The sequence below is a fragment of the Bos taurus genome, chromosome 10 (assembly GCF_002263795.3).
Source record: "Bos taurus isolate L1 Dominette 01449 registration number 42190680 breed Hereford chromosome 10, ARS-UCD2.0, whole genome shotgun sequence".
NCBI lineage: Eukaryota > Metazoa > Chordata > Mammalia > Artiodactyla > Bovidae > Bos > Bos taurus.
Window position 1 is genome coordinate 12,791,960 of NC_037337.1, and position 23,922 is coordinate 12,815,881.

At 50.5% G+C, this 23,922-nt stretch overlaps 1 protein-coding gene across 9 annotated transcripts in view; it reads right to left on the minus strand.

Annotated features, from left to right (window-relative positions):
• Positions 1–23,922, minus strand: part of MEGF11 (multiple EGF like domains 11) — a 393,564-nt gene that overhangs the window by 21,520 nt on the left and 348,122 nt on the right. For 7 of the 9 annotated variants that reach the window (XM_024997911.2, XM_024997909.2, XM_015473057.3 and 4 more), the window contains exons 11-17: positions 15,178–15,298; positions 14,072–14,235; positions 12,898–13,000; positions 7,000–7,146; positions 6,515–6,649; positions 1,222–1,350; positions 89–217 (exon numbers count right to left, since the gene is read on the minus strand). In XM_024997911.2, the coding sequence (XP_024853679.1) occupies positions 89–217; positions 1,222–1,350; positions 6,515–6,649; positions 7,000–7,146; positions 12,898–13,000; positions 14,072–14,235; positions 15,178–15,298 (928 nt within the window). The remainder of the gene's footprint in view (positions 1–88; positions 218–1,221; positions 1,351–6,514; positions 6,650–6,999; positions 7,147–12,897; positions 13,001–14,071; positions 14,236–15,177; positions 15,299–23,922) is intronic. The other 2 variants (XM_059890764.1, XM_024997910.2) reach the window with 1 other exon arrangement.

Below are 23,922 nucleotides of genomic sequence, written 5' to 3' on the forward strand. Positions count from 1 at the left end.
CCACTGCAGGCCCGGACGATGCCCACGGCAGCCAGCAGGCTGCAGCATGGGATTCCAAATAGCTGGGAGGCTGGAGGGCGGGGCTTACGCTGCGTGCAGAAGAGTCCGGTCCAACCAGGGGTGCAGTGGCAGGCCCCATCCTCGGCGCTGCAGCTCGCCCCGTTGTGGCAGCTGCATGTGTGGAAGCAGGCGGGGCCCCAGAACCCAGGTGGGCAAGCTGGGGGTGGGTGGGATGCAGAGGGTGAGGGCAAGGCAGAGAGGGGCAGACGGAGAGGGAGGGAGAGGAAGGGGGAGTGCATGTCAGAGCTCAGGTGCCACAATGCACCCGGCTGGCATTTCCTGACTTGCAGGGGGCTTAACCACTGTGGCCACAACCCTCCAGTCACCTCTTGACCCAGGCACCCCGGATTCCTGGTGATTCTCTGTCCACTCTCCCAGCTCTGAGGGTTTCTGACTCTTCCCTCTCTGGGGACTGATTGTGATTTGGAGCGTGTGGGTATCTGTGGTAAATGGTAAACACGTGGTTTACGGTCTGAACACTGTGCTAACTTCCCCAGGAGGATGGGGATTTTCCTAGGGTAGAGAGTCTCTTGGCTGGTGAGCTCCCTGAGGATGACACCGCCTTCAGCACGGAAATGCCTTCAGGCCAGGCTGTCTAACTGGGACCTTGCTAGGAGTACTGGCTGGGTCTCACCCATCAGCCAAGGACTCCACAGGGCAGAGACTGGGTCTCTGCCTTTAAACTCTGCCTGTTATCTCTGTATCAGACTGGGTTCACCTTACAGCACCTACAGTGCCCTGTCTGGGCCTGTGATGCCCAGGACATCATTCACATGAGCTACCCAGAGAATGCCCTCACCCCTCAGGTGACTGCCCTGGCCTCACCTTACTTTCCTGCTCCCTCTTCCTCCCCATCCAGACTTAGTGGCTACTCCTTGCTCAGGTTCTAGGACTATTAATGTGCAGCATTTACAGTATTAATGATATTAATGATATTACCAATGTTCATATCTTTAAAACTAGCAGTTAATAATGCCAGTGATCACTCCTAGGAATTCATCATGTTAGCTGTAGAGACTCTATGGGACTCAGGTGAACACTCCTGTCTGCAGAAGGAGATTTCAGCCCTGGGAGGTGGAAGCACCAGGGGCAGAGAGGTTCTGGGCCTGACCCTGGTTGGGGGCTTTTCTGGGGGGCATTCCCAGGGGGGCAACAGCTTACCCTGTGAGCAGTCTTTGCCGATCCATCCAGGGAAGCATTGGCAGGAGCCATCGATGGGGCTGCAGGTGCCGTTGTTGGCACAGGAGCAGAGCTGGGCACAGTCCTGCCCAAAGTGCCCTCCAGCACACACTGTGGGCACAGGATAGCCTGGCACCTGCTGTCCCACTTGCACTCCTCAGACCACCACCCACAGCCACACCCCTTTTCCCAGGCCACAGTCGTGGCCCCCATGGGGTCATGGATCAGGTGGGAACTGCCTGCCTCAGCACCCCCATTTCCACAGCAGTGAGTTCCTCCTCTTGTGCCCACAGCTGCCTTCTTCCTGACCGCCTCTGACAGGAATAGGCTGAGGCCCACAGGGGTAGAATAACTTGGCTGAGGTCCCACAGACAGAAGTGGTGAGTCTGGGAATTCCACCTCTGCACCCTACTGCTTCCTGCCCGCAGCCCTCGGCTGTCCATGGTCACACTTTCGTCAGCATCACTGATCCCACAGCCGCAGGGCAGAGGACGTTTATAGCCGGGAGAAGAGGGACATGTGGGGTGGCCGGTCTGTCTGCAGTTAGCTGGAGAGGGGGCCAGCCTCAAATGTCTGTCCCTGTACCCTGTCCCTCCACATACAACTGTTCCTTGAGCTTCCACTCAGCCTCCTCAGGAGAACCTTCCTGAGTCCATAAGGGGCTCTCCAACATGGAGCTCCGGTCGTATTTACACTTTGAGTCACTTGCAGGATTTTGGGCCCAGCCCCTCCTGGAGGAATCACTCTTTGGTTGCTGGAAGAAGGGCTGATTTCCTCAACCAAGCTGCAAGCTCCTTTAAATACTAGGTATGAGTTCACTAAGCACCTACCTCTCATTTCTTTTGAAATCCATCCTCCACCTGCTTCCTAGAGCCTGAGCTCTCTAAAGCCACAGCCTTCTTCATTGCACTCCTGTGCCCAGCTCAAACATCTTCAGTGGCTCCCTGTTGCCCCAGAATAAAACCTAGATCCTAGAGATCAACCCTTAAACATACCTCACCCAGAAACTGGACCACACACCATCTTCCAAATAATACCCCATGCCTTTCCTTGTCTGTGCCTTTAACTGTTCCTCCCAGAGTTTCCCTGACTCTTGTGCCCAGTTGTGGAAATCCTACCCTGCCTACAAGACTCATCTTAAGTGCCACCTACCTGGTGATCCCTCTATAGTAGACAACAAGTCCTTTAATACCAGTTCTCGTCTTCCTTAGAAGTAGAATTTACTGGGCTTCTGGCCACCTGTGCAGCTGGGTAGGTGTGACTACCTTCTAACCAATGGTAAGTGGAAATGCATGTCTTTATTTGCCCATTCCTCCCTCTTATTGAAGAATAATGTGGATTATGGAGGAAGATTATAGGTAAGATGGCTGGAGCTCAAGCAGCTACCTTACACTAGAGGTGAGCCGTATGCCGAGGCTGGCAGAGCAAGACAGCAGCTTGGGTCCCTGACACCTTTGAAAGCTACCCCACCGTTTCCTAGTAACCTGCTTCTGGATCTCTTTATTTATTTTAATGCATGAGGAAAATACAGCTTGTCATTTTCAATTCAGTTATTTTGGTTTTTTATATTATAGCTGAACTGAATCCTGGTATATTCACCCCCTTCTCTGTTCTGGGAGGCTACATCCCTGTTTGAGCTTCTAGGACCCTAGTCAGTTTCTTCCCTGGCCTTCTGTTACTGTGGCTTGTGAACCATTTCCGGCCAGGCCTGGGTTCCACCCATGTCTGTATCCCCACCACACTTAGAAGAACAACAGGTGCTCAAGGCTGAATATGCGGAAATAAACTGCTGCCCCTGCTCCCCGCCGCTGCCTCCCACCAAGTTCTGCGAAAAGGCTGAGTTCAGAATTTTCGCCTCTGGACCGCAGGCTTTGTGAGGGCAGGGAACTTGCCTCTCTGTTTCTTTGTTGTGTCTGAGTGCCCAGCACAGTGCACGGCATACAACAAACACTCAAGAACTATTCCCCAAGTGGCCAAACTCGGCCTCAGGAGCAGTGACCTTCCAGTGGGTTCTGAAACTGGAATCAGTGGCCCCTGTCCCTTAGAGCTCCTCTCAATTCGACATGCTCCCCTCGAAGCCAGGCTCCAGCCAGCCCTATACCCTCCAGGATGGCCTCCTTGCATCCCTGTTATGGGGGAGGAACTCCTTGCATCCCCAAGGCCCTCATTTGGCTGGGCCACACAGAGAATCACGGGAAGGTGGTTATTTTTGAAGAAAAGCGACTTCCCTGGGCCCGCAGCCCTCACCACTCCCTATGCCACACTGCCTCATGTTGGCAGCAGCTGCCTAGGATCTGTGTCCACTCTGTGTCTCTCCAGGACATTGTTAGCAATTGGGACAAACAATAAAGGCAGCATGGTGTACCAGGCTCGCCAGCCAAAGCTTTGGCTGCTGGTTTTATTTATGTATTCAATAAGCACTTCTATGTCTCTTGCATGTACCACTGTTCAGAGTGCTTCACAAATATTAATTAACCTTGTAATACTCTCATTATTATACATGTTCATTATTACTCCCTATTAAGTCTACAGATGAGGAAACTGAGGCATCGAGAGGCTAAGTAACTTGCCCACAGCTAGGAAGTTCTGCCACTCACTGTCTCAGGACCTTTGAGCAAGTCTGTTTCCTCATCTTTGAAATGGGGCTGATAACCCTCGCCCACGGGCCTTGGGCTGTAGTTAATGGTTGTGGGAACCCTGGTTGCTCTGGGCCCCTGTGCTCTTCCCTAGCAAAACCGTTAGCTCCTTCCAGGGCAGGTCCACTGCCAGGAGGATGGCATGCACATCACCTGTTTGCAGCTCAGCCTCTCGCTTCTGTTTCCTGAAAAACAGGTCAGCCTCTCGGAGGTACCTGATTTGGGGAATCCATCCCCTAGTCCTGGCCCTCTGTGGGGAATGGGGTGCCAGAGATGCTCCACTGACCCCGTTCTTAAAACTAACTCATCCTCGCTAACAAGACAGTCTTATCTTTGAAGTCTTTCTCACATACACAAGGCTGACAAATTCACCCACAGAGCTGCTAATGTGATCAGTCTAATGCATTAATTGGTTGACTTCTTAGCTGAATCAAGAGTGAGGCAAAGAGAGGAAAGGTGGAGAGAAGGGGGTGGGGGGAGCAGGTGGGGGGGCTGGTGAAAAGAAAACATCTGGTTATATTTAATCTATGTTTAATGATTCTGCATAAGCAATGTCTGTAATTTGTAACTCGCTGAAAAGCCGGTCATTAGAAACTGTCAGTTCAATTTTTTACAAGGTTTGAGACTTAACCAGGGCAGTTGCCATTAATAGCAAACTCTATTAGATCTATATGTGGAAAATACTCATTAGGCCAGCGGGAGATAAATCAGACATTGCAGGATCTGAGAGTTACTCCTCGAGCTGCTTAGGTCCTAATTTAGACCCAGTCTATCTGTATTGACGGCTCGGTCTCTGATGTTTAATAAGTAAACCTCGACGTGTCAGGTTATGATTAAACTGTCCTAGGAGGGATGCAAGCAAATGAAACTGTCACATACATTTCCTGGGGGGTTCCAAACTTCTCATGACCTCAAAGCATCATGGAGTAAACTTCCCACTCATACATATTAACGGCCCACACGCTTACAAAAATAGCCGAGCTCAGTGGTCATTATTCATCAAAACGATTCGGTCCCCTGGGAAGCAGTGAGCTCTCAAAGGAAGTATTTAAGCAGAAGCCAGATGAAACTCTTTCATAGATGACCTTGAAGTTGCTTTTAGTTCTAAGGTTACCTTAGACAAAGATCTCTTCGCTCCTTACAGGTTAAAGTACAAATTCTGCATCCTTGTCTTCAGAACGTTTCAGGAGTCCCCAGACGACCTTCCCAGTCCCCTTTGCCACCCACAGCCCCTGAATCCTCCTGTCACTTCCTACAGCTGGACAGTCGCAGATCCACCCCTCTGTGCTTTGCCCAGGTTGGTTCCTCCACCCACAATGCTTTTCTTCCATCTGTCTTTTAGGCTAAGTCCCAGTTGAAATCCAGCACGGGATGGAGCTGTCCCCCATATCCACCCTGCCTTGGCCTAACTAAGCCAGGGACAGCAATAAGTCATGATGGGCACTGCAGCCAGCTTCTGCCTTCAGCTTGGTTGTTAAATACTCAGGAATTTCACAACTGGTTAAACCACTAGTACCTTCAAATCAGCCATGGTGGGAATATCCACATCATGGAAATTTGCATATGACACAAATTAGGGCTTTTTTTAACCGCAGATCAGTGCAATAAGCTTAACTCCCCTTTCAACTCCCAATGAGTGGAAGAGGTTGGCTGGAGTGGGTGCTGTGAATTCTGCAGCTGAGACATGAAAGCGTGTAGTGGGGGATTAGTGATGTTGGCCTGAGTGCGAGGAGAGAAGGGCTGGGAAGTTGCCATCTCCAGTGAAGCCAGAACCATCTCCTCTGAGCTCCCACAGCCTTCTCTGCCTTTCCCACTTGACATGCAGCACTAGCCATTTGCGGCCACTTCGTATGTGGACCTCAGCTATGCTTGTTTCATTTTTCATCTGTTTAGACTGGGCTTTGGAGTCAGAATTTGATTCTCACCTCTGCTACTTGCTGGACTTCCCTAGTGGCTCAGACGGTAAAGCGTCTGCCTACAGTGGGGGAGACCTGGGTTTGATCCCTGGGTTGGGAAGATCCCCTGGAGAAGGAAATGGCAACCCACTCCAGTACTCTTGCTTGGAAAATCCCATGGACGGAAGAGCCTGGTAGGCTATAGTCCACAGGGTCACAAAGAGTCGGACACGACTGAGTGACTTCACTTCACTTCTGCTACTTGCTAGCCGTGAGACCATGGAGAAGTCTTTTACCTTCTCTGAGCCTGTTCCTTCAATTGCATAATGGCTTTTTCTCATGGCCCGTGATATCCAATTCTTATTAAGGTAGCTCTAAGCCCCCCAAAGCTGACTCACTGAAAAATATCCTGATGCTGGGAAAGATTGCAGGCAAAAGGAGAAGAGGATGGCAGAGAATGAGATGGTTGGATGGCATCACCAACCCAACAGACATGAATTTGAGCAAACTCCGGGAGACAGTGAAGGACAGGGAAGCCTGGTGTGCTGCAGTCCATAGGGTCACAAAGAGTCGGACATGACTTAGCAACTGAACAACAACAAACCTTGAAGAGCCGAGGAACTGCCTCCACAGAGCCTGATGAGAATCCTGAACCTTTCTTGCCTTCTACTCCCCTCCCAGGACTCCTCGTCTCCCTGCCCCCCACTCCCAGAACACCCCTCTCCCCACCCCTGGAGAGAGTACCTTGATTGCAAAGGGCTCCAGAGAATCCAGGGAGGCACTCACAGATGCCACTGACGTGGTGGCAGGGCCCGCTGCTGTGCACGCAGAGGGGACACGGCTGGGTGCAGCCATGGCCATAGAACCCGGGGGCACAGACTGGGGGTGAAGGAGAGATGGTGGTCAGCAGCTCAAGGGGCACCAGCCAGCCTGGCCACCTGTCCAGTCCCCCACAGTGTAGAAGAGAGGCTTCTCAACAGTACCAGGAGAGTCGCATCCACCCACACCTCGGAGGGCCTGTTCCTTTCTACAGAGAGGAGTGGGGGTGGTCCTATTTCTACAGGGGAGTCAGGCTGGGCCCTGAACTTGGGGACAGAAAAGGTTGGGAGAAAGGGGATTAGAGGGAGGGATTTGATGGGGGCCAACTCTGTAAGCCCAGCCTCTCTGCAGCTGGGAAGGAGTAGGGAGGAAGAGCTGTCCAAGGTCTGTGGGGAGGGGGCCAGCCTTACCTCTCTGGCACAGGGGTCCTCGGAAGCCCGGGGCACACTCGCAGCTCCCGTCCTCCGGGGAGCAGGAACCGCCATTCTCACAGCTGCAGGACACAGAGCAGTTGGGGCCCCAGCGTCCGGGGGGACACGTGCTGTCACAGTGGATGCCTGTGGGCCGGACAGACTCAGTCAGTGGTGAGGGTGCACTAAGAAAGGGGTGTGGGGTGGGCTGGGGAGGCGAGCACATCTGGAAATGTGGAGGAACAAACAGAGGCCTGGATGGGCAGGGAGGGCTTCTAGGAAGAGGCGAATGACTGAAGTATAAGTCCTGAAGACCAAATAAGAATTGACCAGGTAAAGGAAATCCTATGTGCAAAGAGCAGGAGGCAAGAGAGAGAATCATGCCTTGAAGGATAATATAGCGTAGTGTGTTGGAGCATAAAGTACTCGATGGGATACAGCAAGAGATGAGGTTGTGGGAATCAGAAGGGGTCAGATCATGAAAGGCCTCCTTTGCCTTTGACATCTTAGCTGAAATCCAAGGTTAGTGATGTGCTGCAGTCCATGGGGTCATAAAGAGTCAGACACAACTGAGTGACTGAACAAAGGTTAGCGGAGCAAGCAAGTGCCATGATGGGGGTGCTACACGAGCTAGGAGTGAGTTACATGCTCACCCATGTTAGTCCAGGGGCCATTGGTCCTTGCAGGGCCCCAGCCAACCAGCCCCTGGGCAGTGACCCCGAGAGTGGGAGGCTCTTTTCAGATTCTTTTGACCATAGTCCTCAGTGTAATATGTATTTTATATCAAATGTGCATACATATGAATAATAGAAACCAGTGCTCTGCAAATGACATTTACTGTCACTGACTATGATGCAATCTGATATTTTCTCTGCACTATGATGTATTCTATTTCATTAAGGAAAAAAAAAAAAAGCTAGTTGTGACCCAACAAACTGATTTAATGACCTTCAGTTTGACAAACAGTGACCTAAGGGGGGATGGATGGAATCTGTCAGAAAGAAGAACAAGGCCTACACAATCTTTTTGAGTTGAGAGAAAGGAAATATATGTTGGGGGTGATTACAGCCTGCAGGCTGAGAAGGAATTTTAAAAGGCCTGAGGCTGGATACCCAGCTCTGTGGAGGGGCTTCCTCCCAGGCAGAAAGGCTGCTAGTCCGACATGCACAAGGTGAATGGACCATGGGGCCCCGGAGACCAACTTGGCCATGGAAGGTGAATATCAGAGGCTCAGAGAGGAGCAGAATTAGTTTAAAAAGCATGTCTGGCTTGATATAAGGACAGGGATCATGAGAAAGGGAAAGAAAGTGAGAGGAAGACATTCAGGCTCAGTGAACAGAGTCGGCCCTAGCAGCAGCAGGAGAGCGGTGGGACCAATTTAGAGGCAGGCTGGAATGTACAAGCCCACCTGGGCTGGCAGGAAAGGGGAGGGGGCAGAATAGAGGCAGAGAGTGGGGGAGAGGGGATCAACTGGCTTTATTCCCCTCCAGCGCTTCCGTCCAGCCCAGCTCCCTATCCCTCCCTGGGCTTTCCTCCTGTGACAGCTCAATTCTACAGCAGGGTGGGGGCTTCTGATGCCACTCTGCAGAAAACTGGCCTCTGTATGGAGGGACCCTGATGCTGGGAAAGATTGTGGGCAGGAGGAGAAGAGGGCAACAGAGGATGAAATGGTTGGATGGCATCACCAACTCAATGAACGTGAGTTTGTGTAAACTCCGGGAGATAGTGAAGGATAGGGAAGCCTGGCGTGGAACTGAGCGACTGAACAATGGAGGGAAGGGGGTGGGGGGAGATTCTCCCAGGAAATGCCAGTGAGAATCCGGTGGTCACATTTCACTCCGCAATGGAGGTCTCTCCCAGTGGAGTTTCAGGTTCACAAGAGGTGGCAAATAGCATGAATGGACTGAAGGGCAACCTGGGGCAGGAAAAAACACAAAGCTGTTTGAGATAAATGGAGAGAGTAGCATGGATGCATATACATGAACATATGTAAACAGATAGCCAATGGGAATTTGCCATATGACTCAGGGAACTCAAACTGGGGCTCTGTAGTAACCTAGAGGGTGGGAAAGGGTGGGAGGTGGGAGGGAGATTCAAGAGGGAGGGGACATATGTACACCTATGGTTAATTCATGTTGATGTATGACAGAAATCAAACCAATATTGTAAAGCAATCATCAATCAATTAAATAAATATTAGAAGAGAAAAAACCCAAAATCAAAAGCCATGATGTGCCTCAAGGAATTCTTGTGCCTGTGGATATTGAAAATGTGAGATTCGGACTGCAGGCCGAGGGGCCCTGATGCTCTCCGGAGGCACACTGGATTAAGGCGGAGTTCCACTGTCGGACAGGGGCCTCCGATCCCACCTGTGCATCAAGCGCTCTTTGTTAGGCTGCCCAAGGCACGTGCATCACACGCAGATACAGCTCTTTCCTAACACTATGAGCTGATATTACTGTGATTAATAAAACAATGCATGCAAAAGTACCCCTGTACTCACGGCAGCCGGTCACTCTCATGCTTTCCCCAAATCAGTAGACATTAGAAATACAGCTACTCTCCTGTCTGGGATCCTCAAAATGTTTTCATGTCAAAAATGTGTCCCCTTTTTTTTGGAGATTAAGAATCATAGGTGTAAGGTGATTATGCTCCGATTGCAGATGGCTGCAAGGGCCCACTGGGTTCTGGGTCTGCCAATTATTCTAGTCTAGGTCTGGTGCCGTGGGTGAGGCTCTTGTTTGAGGTTCTTTTATGTCCTAAGACCTCCTTGGAACGTCAGACATTGGCACCTAAGTGGAAAGAAGAATCTAAAGGTCAGTTGCACTGGTGTGGTCAGAGCAGCTGGCCTTGGCCTAAAGGGAGGCGCACTCTCAGAACTACAGCTTCTGAAGAGGCGTGGTGTCTTCAGTTAGCTGCCTTCTCTAGGCCCTGTCTGGGGATAATAATCTCCCTTGGGGGCCCTCTCCTTTTTACCTTAGAGAATCTAAGGTTTTGTTTTTCAGGGCTGTCTACACATCTATATTGATGGGGGCAGCTAGACTAAGAATCCATGTATTGTGACCACTAGTTCACATCACAAGGCCAGTAGCAACTCAGCAGCCCACATTCTTCATGTATATTTTAGGTCCTCCTCATCCAGGAAGCCTTCCTGGATGTCTGCCCAGGGATTCAAGCATATATTTGATAGTGGCATACAGCTTTGTCCCTACCTATCATTTGAATAGTTCATGTATGTGCCCTGGGGAGACAGGGATCATGGTTTATTGACACTTCTGACTCTTTATCCAGGTCCTCCCAATAGGCAGGAAACCATCATCATCATTTCTGCATCTCTAGCACCCAGGACAGTGTCTGGCACACAATAGGTGCCCAGGGTCTATTATTCTGCCATTTACTCCTGGGCCTAGTTCAGGGCCAGCCACATGATAGCTGCCAAATAAAGACTTGGTGATGGTTTGGGTCAATAAATGCTAGTTGAATGAAGAAATGGTTCCCCTTTACAGTGCAATCCTGTGCCTCCTGTTAGCAGTAATGTCCTGAGACCTTGGACAGCTCCTTTTCCTCCTGTGTAGCAGGAGGAGATAGGAGCAGATCATTATCAAGGTCTCCTCACTTCAAGGCGAAAATCCATATATGGTTACAGGCCAGTTTCTTTCAACTTATTTCAATAAACATTGAATTAGCAGCTACTATGTACAAGGCAAGGTGAATTAGACGTCATGGCAGTCAAGAAGCCTGTGGCTAACTGGGGGTGAGGGGAGAGGACATGCACTTGCTTAAAGCAAAGAAAAACAAGTGTTGAGGGACTTCCCGGTGGGCCAGTGGTTAGGAACCCAGCTTGCAATGCAGGGGACGTGGGAGGTTTGGCCCCTGGTTCAGGAACTAAGATCCTGCATGCTGCAGGGCAACTAAGCCCACGCGTCTCAACTAGAGAAAGCCTGTGCTGCAACAGAGAGTTCACACGCTGCAAAGAAGAGTCCACACACAGCAATGAAGACCCAGTGCAGCCAAAATGATGATAATTTCTAAAAAGTGTTGACTCAAGGGACGAGCAGTATGCCAGGGGCTAGGTGGTCAGGGGTAGGTCGGGAGGGCTCGCTGAGTAGGAGGCTGGGCCTGTACCCCAAGCCCTCCCTATCTTTCCTTGGTTTTCTTCTACTTGAACAAATTTCAGGACATCAATTGCTCCTTTGAAATGACTTCAGGACCATGTTTGGGGAAATTAGTTTTAGAACAGCAGAGACCTTGCTGAAAGGTTATCCATCAAAGACAGAATTTTTAAGCACCAGATGTCATTAAAATCTTATCAGTTCACTCAAAATTAAGGCAATAAAAAATTAAAGTGGATTTCCATTTGACTCTAGCCAAGAGTGTAGGGTGTTGGTAACCAGGGTGGAGTCTAGCTTTGTACTAAGGGGCAGGACAAGGGGGTCAGATTGAAGATGCTACAGAGGAAGCAATGCCCCTAGTCCTTGACTTTCTGGCTGTGGAGAACAGAGGTTGTTGAGCAGCCTGGTGTGAATTCTTACCTGTGAAAACGCCTGTAGTTTTCACTCCTTGCTGTCCACCACCTTGGGAATGGCCAGTGGGTTCATTCATGCAACATGTTATTAACATTGTATCTGTGGCTTACACTTACTGAACACCTACTATTGTGCCAGGTGCTGTTAGCACTTACAGGTATTAACTCATCTAAACTTCCAAAGGACCCTGTAGTTATAAGGATTATTATTATCTGCATCTTATGGATGGAAGATTCAGGCCCTGAGAGGTTAAAGGACTTGTCCAAGGTGGCCTGGCTCCAGCTCTGTGTCCTTAACCATTTCTCTGTGTGTGACAGTCACTGGATACCGTGGTGAACAAGGCGGATCGGTCCCTGCCTGCACAGAACTGATGGTCAATGTGGGAGGCAGATAATAAACAAATAGTTACTCAATCAGAGTTCAGTGACAATTGAAGTAAGTACTGCTGTTAGGGTATTCTGAGAATTAAAATACTGTAGGGTATTCTGAGGATTAATTAAAGGAGTTCTTTCATAATCTTGGCCAGGTTGCAGAGGTGGTGGTATCTGAGCATAGAGCCTTCCCAGAGGAAGTCATCTTTAAGTTGAAATATGATGGATGAGATGATATTATCAGGTAAAGAGAAGGAGAAAGAGTGATCCAGGCAGAGGGAATGCACATTCGATGCCTGGAGGCAGGGAGACACTTGGCCCACGTGGCTGAAGTAAAGTGAGCGATGGGAGGGGCATAAGAGAGGTGGAGGAGTTAGGGAGGGCCAGACCACGTGGACCCCAGGTCACTGGAAGGCGCCTGGATAAATGCCATGGGATGCCATTGAGGCATTCTGAGGCTCAGTGTGACGTGAACGCATCTGGTCACCATGTTCAGAGTAGGGGCAGCTGGACAAAAGGGGAGGCCCAGAGGCAAGAAGGAGGCCAAGGCAGTGCCGGGTGAGGGATGGTGCTCAGTGTACAAGGAGAGTGACAGTGGCTGGTGAAAAATGGATGGATTTGCAGTATATTTAGGGGGTGGACTGCCAGGACACATGTAGGGACCAGGAGTCTAAGCCTGGGCAAAGGCGAGAGTTTCTTGTCTGTCTCCACCATATCCTCTGTAAGCACAGACTGAGCACCCACACTTTTGTCTGACTTGTTAAAAACTGGTCTGTCCCCAGACCTTCGAAAAGAGTCTGTACAAAACAGGTATTCAGTTAACGTTTGTTAATTTGAATGGAATGGAGAACCGAAGCCCAGAGGAGATAAAGGAAAGATGCATTCCTAGGAAATAAAAAGAGAAAGTGAAGGAGAAAAGAAGGAAAAGTCAAGAAAAGGCAGCAGAACACCAGAAGCTCAGTTTCCCAGGACCTGGAAGGTGGTGTGGTTGAGGGGGTTACCTGTCCATCCGGCCAGGCAGCAGCAGTGGCCTGTCACGGGGTCGCAGCCATCGGCGTGGCTGCAGTCACAGCGTTCACTGCAGTTCAGCCCAAATGTGCCATCCTGTGGAGACAGAAGTGGTGAGATCTAGACCCCCAGAGGTTCTCACACTTCTGTGGGATTTTGATGACAAAACTGAGCCGCTACCCAGCAAGGATGCAGAGAAACTGGGGCTGGGGCAAAGTGAAGGCACGTTTTTATAATTGGGGATTCAATGAAGTCATTCCCAAAATTTTCTTGGCTGCATTATGCAAAGTACGCAGTTTGGAAGGAGGGAAGTGATAGTCCTTTCCTACTTCTCAGAGAGCTATAATGATCATTAACTAACATTGGAGATGAAAATGCACTTTGCCAGTTTTAGAACATTGATCACATATAAAGAAGGATTATAATTTATTCTTTGTTACTGGGTAAGAAGGTGGCAATCGATGTTTGTTGTGTGCTCAAACGTTATTAGCTATCAAGAGTCTTATTTAACTCATCTCTCTTAATCTTCACAACAAGTCTATGAGATGGTTTCATTATATTCAAAATTTAAAGATGAGGTGAAGTAACATGCTCCAGGCAACATAGCTAGGATGAAGCAAAGCCAGGATTGGAACCCAGGACTGTAGGACTCATTCAATAGACCATCAGTTTGTTTAATTTATTTGTATCATAGACTAAGATCCAGGGAGTAAGTGAAGGTGGTTATTGCTGGATACTGCTTGGTTTAATCCTCCCACACCTTGATCATAAAATTACAGGCTGTTGGAGTTAGAAAGAAACTTAGCCATTATCAACTCTGGCAACTCTCATGGATTAGGAAGGGCTGTCCTGTAGAGCTGTGTCATGAAGGATTCTGGAGTTGCATCTGGGCTCAGGTTAACTGTGCCAGAGTCAATAATGGTTACCAAGAGCACCCTGGGGAAAGTGACTCCACATCAGCATATCCCCAGTATCTACCATTTTACAGATGAGAGGGCTGAGGCTGAAAATAGGACCGAGAGGTTAGAACTGGGGCTGAGATCTAAATCTGGGTGTTCCATCACCTGGTCCAGTGCTCTTCTCTGTACTTCTGTGGACAACAAAACCACAGGGAAAAGGTCTGAGGGGCTGCTGGGTCACCCCCATCCTTTCCCACCCCACGCTCACCGGGCAGGGCAGTTCACAGGTGTCCCCCAGCCAGCCAGGGGTGCAGGAGCAGGATCCATCTGTGGGGCTACAGGCCGCCCCATTGGCACAGGCGCAGCTCTCATTGCAGTTCAGGCCCCACGTCCCACTGGGACACGGCAGGGTGCAGTCGAGGCCCTGCCACCCTGAGGGGAAGGAACAAGGCTGTCACCTCTCTGTCACATGTCAACACAGTTTTCTGCCCACTTCCCCCGGCTCTGTACAAGACAATGTACCCAAACCACCCCTTCTCTGGTAGCTGGGTAGAGCACACATCCCACCTGCTGAGTCCACTCGGAACCACAGCATGGCTGTTGAGAGCACAGGGGCTAGAAGCTGACTCTCCTGCCTGCTGGTTCTCTCTGTTCTTGCTATAGGTGGATAGTCCCACCTGAACAGGGCATCAATAGGGCATCAAGAGGTGGGGGTCCTCTCTGTGCCCAGGGCAGACTCAGGAAGCTTATCACAGGGCCCTGTGCTTGGGAACAGGCTGGTTTCCCATTCTGAGGCTGCTTACTGGCCTGTGTCCCCCTCAGATCCATTTCCCCTCTTCACCTGTTCTGTGTCTCAGGGGGCTGACCCCAGCGGCTGCTCTCAGGTGGGCTTGCCAGCGGGAGACCTGGCCAGTGGCGGGAGGGCGGGGGCAGGGGAGGCACAGGCATCTTCTCTTCTTTCTCTGCTGTGAGCAGGGCCTCTGGGGGCGGCTGTCTCAGTACTCCAGCACCATCTTGCAGCTGCTCTGCCCCTGTCTCAGTCCCTACCAGGTGGCCCTCACTCACAGGCTCTGGGAACTCCACTTTCTCCCTTTGTCCCTCTCACCCTAGAAGTGGTAGCAACTGTGAGAGAAGCTAGGAATTTCCGGGTTGCTCACATTCCCTTGCATGTCTCTGCAGCTCTTCTAACACCCTGGTAACAAATCGCTTTTATTACATTCCTGCTGTTGAAGTCCCGGGCATGAGTCTCCTTGGCTGGAACCTGACATACAGGCTCCCTGACTCTGCATGTGGGTGGGTGGGCAGCTGGCAGCCCACCTGGGCAACTTCTGTGTGCACATCTGAGGGGATGGGATGGGAAAGCAGGCACATTACCCTCCTTGCAGGTGCAGGAGCCATCAACTGGGGAGCAGGTGCCACCGTTGTTACAGCTACAGACAGACGAGCAGTTGGAGCCATAGGTCCCCACCGCACAGGGAGCTGCACAGACCTCCCCCTGGAAAGGGAGGAGGGGGATTTTGAGTCAGAAGGTGCCCCATGATGAGTGGCTATGGTAGGCAGAATAATGCCTCCCCCCTGCCCCCCTCTCCATGTTCTAATTCCTGAAACCTGTGAATATGTTACCGTACATGGCAAAAGGGACTTTGCAGTCATGATTAAGGACTTTGAGATGGAGCGTGTCTTTGATTAGCTAGGGTGGCCCAAATTGATCGTGTAAGTCCTTAAGGGTAGAAGATAACTAAAAAGATAGCCTTGAGAAGTCCTCTACCTGCCTGCATTGACTTTGAAGACAGAGGAATGGGGCCACAAGCCAAGGAATGCAGGGGTTTCTAGAAGCCAGTCTTCTTGCCTGGAAAATTCCATGGACAGAGGAACCCGGCAAGCTATAGTCTATAGGGTCACAAAGAGTCAGACGTGACTGAGCAACTGAGCGCTTGCACGCGCGCGCACACACACACACACACACACACACACACACACACAGGAAGCCAGAGGCTTCATTTTACAACTAGCAAGAAAATGGGAATCTCAGTCCCACAATCCTAGGAACTGAAGTTTGCCAAAAATCCAAATGAGCAGAAAATGGATTCTCCCCTAGAGGCACCAGAACGGAATACAGCCAGATGACACCTTGACTTTAGTCCTGTGAGACCCATACCAGACTTCCAACCTACAGAAATGTTAAGGTAGCACTTTTGTTTTGTTTGAAGCCACTACTGTGCTAATTTGCTACCGCAGTGATAGGAAAGCAATACAATGATTCTCACCAGTTGGGGGAGGGGTCAGGCCTCCAGACCACTGCTCTAGAGTGGGCAAAGCCCTCAAGGAATTTGACCCCTGAACCTCTATTAGGTCACACCAGCACAAAATTTAACCCTTTGCTTCTCAATCTTATTTGATTCTTACCAGGAACCCCCTGAAGCAGATAACAATAGCCTATTTTCATTTAGCCAAACCTCAAAGAAGTTAAATGTAAATAATAACAGCTAATATGTATTAAGCACTTTCTCAATATCAGGTACCATCAGTTCATTTAATCTTCACAATATCCTCAAGAGATAGGAACTAGAGCCTCAGCATCATTGCAGGTCACGGAGCTAACTATGGTTGATTTCTATTTGAAGCCAAGCTGGCTGCTTAACCATTCTGTTTTTAGCATTGGCAACCAGTTTCCTTGGAAAACATTCTCTGAAATGGAGACTAGTGGGCTCTTGAGAACAATCCCTACGAGGGGAAAGGGAAGGAGGAAGGACAGACAGAAATTGAACTCTGGTACAGTTGCAACAATAGCCTCAGCTGTTCTGCTAGGAAGCTCTGGAGCTGGTTGGCCCTTAGAATTGTCCTGCCAGGGGAAAGGGAGAGAGAGGCTCCATACCCCTGACCAGTCATTGGTATCCACTGCCCCGGGGAAGGGGGCATGACTTCAGGGGAATCTGTGCTCTTTGATGGAAGGCAGTTTCTGCAGAGAGACTCATCTGGGAGCTACTAAGTTTCCTGAAGTTGGGAGGAAACTGCACGCCTTTATCCTGAATGGTGTATCTGGGTGACACTCTACAGGATCCACTGCACCAGACCTCCTTGGGTGGGCTGTTAGCTCTAGTAAGGCATTAAGAGTGAGGGCAAGTCACAGGGCTACCAATAATGGGGACTTTAGAGGCTTTGAGGGGTGGAAGAATTCAGTTAATCAGAGGAAGTGGGGTTAACGGCAGTCTAGGTGGGAAGGGTGTGAACAAGAGGGCAGAGGAGTATGGGAGCTGGGAATGTTCTAGGGGTAGCAGGAGGAGGGAGTCTGTTGTAAGGAGGGGTAAGGGAGATATTTCAAAAGGGTGTTGGGGGACTTCCCTGGTGGTCCAGCAGTTAAGACTCTGTGCTCCCAATGCAGGGGGCCCAGGTTCGATCTCTGGTCAGGGAACTAGATCCCACATGCCACAACTAAGATCCGATGCAGTCAAATAAATATATTTTTAAAGGTGGGACATTGGCAGCCTTGAATGTGAGGGAAGGGAATCTGGGCTCTCGGAGTCCCCAGGACATGTCTTCACTACTCAGGAACCCTCGTTGGGGATATCTGCTCTGGTGCACAGACTGGGATGCTGAATTCCCACCGTCTCCCCCCAAGGAGTGTCTCCAGCTAACTTCTCAGGTCTTGTGCTGAGGTTTACTGTGGGAATGCTGATGCATGGGCCAGGACACCAGAGCTCACCTGGGCCCCACTAGCTGTGTGACATTCGATAGGTTACTGCCCCTCTCTGAGCCTCACTTCCAGCATTTGTGAAATGGTAGCCTTGAAGTAGGGGAGCTCATTTCTCAACTATCAGGGTCCCAGGCCGTTGGCCTCATCCCCATTCAGGTCACAGAGAGATCTTATTTGGCCCTTGGTGAAGAGGCTCCTCTCTAGCCCTTCTCTCTGCTCCCACCTGCCCAGGCTGGGTCAGGGAGGAGAGACTGGGAAGTGTGGAGCCCCGCACCAGAAGGTTCCATGGTTCCCACTCCCAGGCCAGTCTTTGGCCGATCCTGACCAGCTGTAATCTACTAGTGCTCCCATTACCCAGAAAAATTCTAATTTCTCCAGGACTATAAATAGAAGGCAATGGCAACCCACTCCAGTACTCTTGCCTGGAGAATCCCATGGTCAGAGGAGCCTGGTGGGCTGCAGTCCATGGGGTCGCTAAGAGTCGGGCACGACTGAGTGACTTTACTTTCATGCATTGGAGGAGGAAATGGCAACCCACTCCAGTGTTCTTGCCTGGAGAATCCCAGGGACGGGGGAGCCTGGTGGGCTGCCGTCTACGGGGTCGCACAGAGTAGGACACAACTGAGTGACTTAGCAGCAGCAGCATAAATAGCCCAGAAGAATATGTTTAAGCTCTGAGGGCCTTGGCCGGGGTGTAAATTGCATGCTTAGTTTATGATTTTCTCTGCATGAGTTTACTTTAAGAGGAAGGGGTTTCTCTCCTGGAATCGTCATTAGTGTCTCCAATCCCTGCTCTCTGAGGAGATTTCAAGGGGCTTGTGAGTCCAATTGTGGATCTGTTGGCGGGGCTGAGAGGACTGCCCACCCTGCCCTGCTCCAGGGGGCAAGATGCAGAGCACCCAGCTCAGAATATCTGTCCCCAGAAGGCTGCACCAGGTCCCATTTTCTCCCAGAGCAGCCTGTACAGGGCTATGGACAGTCAGCCTGGCTTTACAACGGCTCTGGGAAGTCACCAGGCGAGAAGACTTTCTGCTTCCCAGAGAAGGAAAGGGAGACAGAGCAGGGCAGGGGCTTATCTGGGGCCCCATGGTGTATCAGTGAGGGGTGAAGGAGGAAGAACCAGATCTTCCCACAAAGGTGGCAGAGCCCGGGGGTTACAGAATGGACTCTAGTGCCATCCTGCTGCTACCACTGACTCACTGCCTGACCTTGAGCAATCTACTGAACCTCTTGGGGACTCAGTTCTTCCATCTGTCAAATTGGAATAATAATGTCCCTACTTCATAGTATTGTTAAGAGGATTAAAGTAGTTATTACATATGAAGCTATAGTTTTTCCAGTAGTTTCCACATGTACAGATGTGAGAGTTGGACCATAAAGAAGGCTGAGCACCAAAGTACTGATGCTTTCGAACTGTAGTGCTGGGGAAGACTCTTTGAGAGTCCCTTGGACTTCAAGGAGATCAAACCAGTTCATCCTAAAGGATATCAACCCTGAATGTTCATTGGAAGGACTGAAGCTGAAGCTCCAATAGTTGGCTACCTGATGCAAAGAGCTATCTCACTGGGAAAGACCCTGATGCTGGGAGAGACTGAGGACAGCAGAAGGGGGCAACAGAAGGTGAGATGGTTGGATGGCATCACTGACTCAATGGACATGAGTTTGAGCAAGCTCTGGGAGATGGGGAAGGACAGGGAAGCCTGGCGTGCTGCAGTCCATGAGGCTGCAGAGTTGGGCATTATTGACTGAACAACAGCACGTGAAGCAGATCGAAGAGGGCCTGGCAGGCAGAAAGCACACTAAACGCTATCATTACTACAAAGAAATAGTATCTCTCATGAAACGAATACACGAAACCCTCTAAGGTTTCAGCAGAAGACAGCTCTGGTAGAGGGCTCCATCTCTCACTCGAACAAATGCCGGCCCTGTGCAGGAGAGGAGAGCTGTTCACAGCGGGCACGTGACCTCACGCCCCCAGTTTCAGCTTCCTGCCACCTCCTCCAGGCTGTCTTCTTGGTTCCCCTTACCACAGTTGAACAGGCCTGAACTTTTACCACAGTTCTGGGGGATGAAATGACCACTCACTGAGGGGCTACCATGTGCCCCAGGCTGTTAGTGCCCAAAACTTCCCATTTGTTAGCTCCGAATGGCAAAACAACCCAAATGGGGAAGCGGGCAGTTTCTAAAGTACACGGTTCTGCCCTGAAGGAATGTGAGCCTGGTACAGCTCCCCCTCCTCCACCTCTTGGCCCTGATCCAACCAGGCTCAAACTCCTCAATAAGCACAAATACTAACAGGGAAACTTTTTACCACATTCCCTACTTTCTGTCCTCTGATCTACGGGGTCAGGCCTGGCATATAATTGATTGGCTGTCTCTGGTGATGGACATGCACAGCAAGCCAATAATCAACCTAACTTCTCAGGTTTAGACTAATAGCCCCACCTACCTCAAAGTATCCCCTGGCCAAGGTCTGGTGAGTCTCAGGGTGCCCACTGCCACACCCCGCCTCCAATAGGCCATTCTCTTACACATTCATCTCCCCATTTTGGGGCACGCTAACAGGCCTTAATCATGATGGCCTGTGTGGCACCCGAGCCTGCAGGGGTCATTATTTATGTCTATACATGCTTAGGCATTTCCCAGGTTTCCCAGGTGGTGCTGGTGATAAAGAACCCGCCTGCCAATGCAGGTTAGATGTAAGAGATACAGGTTCAATCCCTGGGTTGGGAAATCCCCTGGAGAAGTAAATTGCAACCCACTCCAGGATTCTTGCCTGGAAAATCCCATGGACAGAGGAGCCTGACAGGCTACAGTCCATGGGGTTGCACAGAGTCGGACACGACTGAAGCGACTTAGTATGCATGCATGCTTAGGCAGTCAGGGCACACACCTGTGAGTTTCTGTGTGTGTTTGTCTCTGGAGGTGTCTATTTATCCATCTGTGTGGATTTGGGTATAAAACTGTGAGTCCTTCCTCATCCTTCCCTCCTGTGTGTTCCCTCCCCAGCCCACCTGTGCTGCCCTGGTAGGAACTGGGTACACACACAGCCACCACCATCCTAGCACACTGGGGTGGCTCCTGGTTAGCTCTTAATGCCTGCGTCTGCCCTGGGTTGTGAGCTCAGGGAGCAGGACCTCACTGTACTCGCATCTAGATTCTCAGAGCTTGGGGTCCTTGTGTGTAATGGGCCCTCGATAACTGTTGTTTAATTGAAATGAGATGTCTGTGTGTGCATGCTGGCTTCTACGGTGGACAGAATCAGAAGGACTGAGCAATCTCCATATGCTTTCTTTCTCATGCCAAGCAATTCAACAAATGTTTGCTGAGTGGGGGCTGATTCTGAGCCAGCCCTGGGAGTGGGCTCCAGGGACACACAGGAGCCTGTGACCTGGTCTCTGCCCTTGGGCAGCTCCCAGGCAGTGTCCACACAGGCACACTCATGCTTGCATCTGGATGCATTTATTTGCCCACTTATTTACTGGCTCCTCCAGTTAGACTAAGAAGCTTTGTGATAAGAGGGATCTTATCTGCCTTGGCTGCCCCAGGATTCCTAGCTCAGTCCCTGGCATGGAGTGGAAGTATTCTATAAATACTGTTGGACAGATGAGTGAGGGGCCCTGGTTCTGTGGCTCCCGTCACACACAGGAAGCAGACTGTTGCCTGGTCTAAGGAAAAGTCCCGTGCTGCCACACCAACTCTGGGCCTCCCTGGGGGCTCTTGTGCAAATGGAAAGCCGGGCCAGATCCCGGTCTGTGGTTTCATGTCCCACTCTGCCACCTCCTGCCCAAACCCTCCCCGGCCAGGCTGAGGGTCAGACATAACAGTCAGAAAGTTACCCTGCTGGCCTCGAGTGCACCCACTCAGGAAGACTAGACACTCTGAGCTGAATAGGATCTTAGAGATGATCAGATTCATCGCCATCATGAGAAAGAGACTGAAAGTCAGAGTCGGCCCATGAGGCAGAGCTGGGATTTATCTACCACATCTTCCCCAGCCTAGTGCCTGGCCCAGACCAGCCTTGAATCCACATCTGTTGATCTTTTCACCTTCTGGAAAAAAGGACAGGACAAGAACCCAAGAAAGTAGGGGGGGTTGCATTTGGCATCTCACACGCTTCACATAGCCTAGCACTTTTGCTCACTCCCAGCCAGGAGTACCTTAAGGCCTTTATTCAAGTTGTTCACCAAAATCTCCATCCAGAATTTCTATACACCTTACTGCCGGAGGGGCTTCCCTGGTGGTTCGGACGGTAAAGAATCCACCTGCAATGCAGGAGACCCAGGTTCGATCTCTTGGTCAGGAAGATCCCCTGGAGAAAGGAATGGCTACCCACTCCAGTATTCTTGCCTGGAGAATCCCATTAACAGAGGAGCCTGGTGGGCTACAGCCCATGGAGTCGCAGAGTCGGACACAACTGAGCAACTAAGCACATTTACTGCTGGAAAACAATCTTCTGTTCTGATTGACTCATGTTCACACTAGGTAACACACAGGTCTTGGTTTCTTTATTAATTACAGGCAGCTGTTGAAATCAGTCTCCCCAACTTTTCACCATCAAGAAGCCTTATTGGTGTCCCCTGTCTGCAAAGCTCTCTCAATTTGAGAGACACTGCTGTCCCCACGCGCTGGTGTCCAAGGCCAGTCACGTACTGAACAGGTGCAATTTGGCCAGTGACCACATGCCGGCTGATGCTGGTGGCAGCATCTTGTCCACCAACCATGACCTAGAAATTCCTATGATGTCACCTACAACCAATCAGGGCTTCTGATTAACCTACGCTCACCTGGAAGATCACAGAGTTAATTTAATTCTAATTAACAGCAGAAGAAAAACCTTGGTGTTTTAGTGAGCTTCATCCTAGGTAATGGAAAATTGCCTGTAGGCTTTGTAAAATGTTCAGAATCGCTCCTGGCAACCTGCTGCAGCTTCTGTACGTGTCTAGTTGGGAACCAGTGGCTGGATCATCTCTAAGGACCCTGTAGCTCTGCCTCTCTGAGCATCTTCTTGCCTGCAGGAGGGGGTCTTAACCCGAAGAAGTGAGGAAAGATGGGAATGCAGGCCCAGAGTAGGGAGCCCTCCTGGAATCTGAGAATCACACCAGCTGGGTGGCCACCAATGCTGCTAATGCACGGGCTGGGATTGGTCACATATCCTGCCTCTGCCCTGGGCTGTAAGCTCAGGGAGCCAGGATCTCATTATATTCACTTCTAGATTCTCAGTGGGGTGATAGCTCCTTGTACCAGAACTGGAAAAGATGTTGCAAATCACTTGGTTTGGCTGCCTTCTTTTACAGGTGAGGAAACTGAGGCCAAGGGAGGGAAAGCAACTTGCCCAAGGTCACACAGCCAACGCTGGGAGGGATGGCTTTGGAACTTGAATCTCCTGGCTCTTATGTCAGCACAGTATGTGAAGAGCCTAGATGTGGTAAAACTCTGGGGTAGCCTATGCTGCCCTTGCTCACTCCTATTGATGGCACGCTCACCACTTAAGCACAGAGCATCCAGAGGACATGGCCCTGACCTTGAGGGAAGGCCACCTGCCAAGCTGAGACACTTGCTCTTTCTCAACACCTGGAAGTTGATATTGTTACTTATCCCCATTACACTTGCAGAGCCCACTCCCAACACCCCTTCCCCCCGTCCAGGAAAGGGCAGCCCTCCACCTCCCAGAGGCAGGCTCCCAGGGTTCCAGCTCCTGTAGGGGGAAGCCTGCCTGTCCTGCTCAGTGTCTTCACTCCGCAAATGGAGGATGGATGAGAATTCTTCCTCCAATCCAAAGGCCTGTTCATTATAGATGCAGCCTAGGCTATTAACACCTTGAACTTGATTTGAAAGAGTGGCTGGCTGAACGGAAGCTCCGGAGCTGGTCCCACTGCAGAGTTGCAGATCTCCCCGCCTTCCACCTGCTTCCTTGTGCAATGTGGCAGCAGGGGTCTGGACCCCAGTGGGTAATGAGTTATATGTTCTATTACATTTGTTTCAAATACTGTTTACTGAATTTTCTCCCCTGCAGTATGCTGCTTTGTAGTTCCGCCCTATTTGGGAAAATTCGTCAACAGCTGGGTGCCTTGTGTTGATCATCTCTTCTCCTTGCAATGGGCAGGAGGTTAATGAATACTTCTTGGAATGAAAGGAGGAGAAGGATGGAAAGTGGTTGACCCTCCCTCACACAAAAGGGGTAGGCAGTTGTGCAAGTTCACCTCAGGGTCCCTTCAACATGTTCTGTTGGTAGGAGGCAGTGTAAATGGAGTGAACTGGGTTCCCTAGGTCCAGGCCGAGGGGGTGGGCATGCTCTACAGGTCCATGGAGCTCAGCAGAGAGGACTCTGGGACAGGAAGGCAGGGAAGTCAGCTTGGCCCCCAGGTCTTCTTGCTAAAGGAGTAGGGATGGTTTAGGCAAGAAAGGGCCCTGGACCTGGCATC